Source organism: Condylura cristata, unplaced genomic scaffold (genome assembly GCF_000260355.1).
Source record: "Condylura cristata isolate star-nosed mole 26May11 unplaced genomic scaffold, ConCri1.0 scaffold00015, whole genome shotgun sequence".
In the NCBI taxonomy this organism is placed as follows: domain Eukaryota; kingdom Metazoa; phylum Chordata; class Mammalia; order Eulipotyphla; family Talpidae; genus Condylura; species Condylura cristata.
The window spans coordinates 36,215,620-36,216,655 of NW_004567116.1; the positions used below are offsets into that span (position 1 = coordinate 36,215,620).

The following is a 1,036-nucleotide window of genomic DNA, read 5'->3' on the forward strand; positions in this document are numbered from 1 at the left end:
TCCTTTCATTTCATTTCATTCTCTTTCTTCCTGCTACTTGCTCACTCCTTCTTCCCTTCCTATATTTATTTCAAGCTATACAGGTGAATATGTACTTGGATGTCTTTTGTGATGTTATATGAAATATGAAAAGAGTGAAATACTCTTTTGAGTTTTTATGCCTGAGTCTATATTAGCTTTTTTTTCCCCTAAGGAAATAGTTCTGGGAATTACTATACTTGCATTTTCTTAGAAAACCTTCCAATTTGATATGAATGAATAAGGTAAATCTTCTTTGCAAAACATATCATATGCTATATGCATCATATAGTTTTCTTTATTTCTAATCAAATAGTTACCATTTTATGCATTCCCCCCAACACTAACTGTGCAGCAGGCAAAAGACAATAATCACTATTTTTCATTATTTTAATGCTCAGATACTTCAATGAAGGAATAAAAAAAAAATTTCTGGCTGCAAATTCTTATCCAAGGTGAGAAAGAAGTCAAATAAAAACCAGGGCAAAATAATGATCAATTCCAACCACTTATAAAAACTTCTAAGGAAAAAAGAGCATCCACAAAGAGTAAAATTCATAAAGTTAATGCTTTCTAGGATTTAGTTTTATTTCACATAAGATGACAAGGTAACTTAAAATATAAGAGACAGTCCAGTTTGTGAGATGAAAACATTTGTGCATCAATGAGCAGGAGACAGAAACACTGGGGAGGAGATGAGATCAGAAATAAGTAAAGAGAATAGGTGACAGGAACTGACCTGCTGCACTAGAGCACCAATGCCAGGGGAAGTTAAAGGGAACTGAAGAAGGAGGGTGTATCTTAAATGCTAAATAACCAATGAATTTCTGGGCCAATCAGCTCCCAGGAGCAACAAGGGCTGGGCCAGGGCTGGGCATAAAAGTAAGAGCAGAGATAGCTTCTGCTCATACTTGCTTCTGAAACTACCGTGTTCACGAGCAACTACACAAACAGACACCATGGTGCATCTGTCTGGTGAGGAAAAGGGCCTCGTCACCTCCATGTGGGGCAAGGTGAA

General features: G+C 36.7%; 1 protein-coding gene across 1 annotated transcript in view; it reads left to right on the forward strand.

The window, feature by feature from the left end:
* Positions 1-911: 911 nt before the first annotated feature.
* Positions 912-1,036, forward strand: part of HBB (hemoglobin, beta) — a 9,845-nt gene continuing 9,720 nt past the window's right edge. Inside the window, exon 1 of the mRNA XM_012725027.1 lies at positions 912-1,031. Within this exon, the coding sequence (XP_012580481.1) occupies positions 978-1,031 (54 nt within the window). The 5' untranslated portion in view covers positions 912-977. The remainder of the gene's footprint in view (positions 1,032-1,036) is intronic.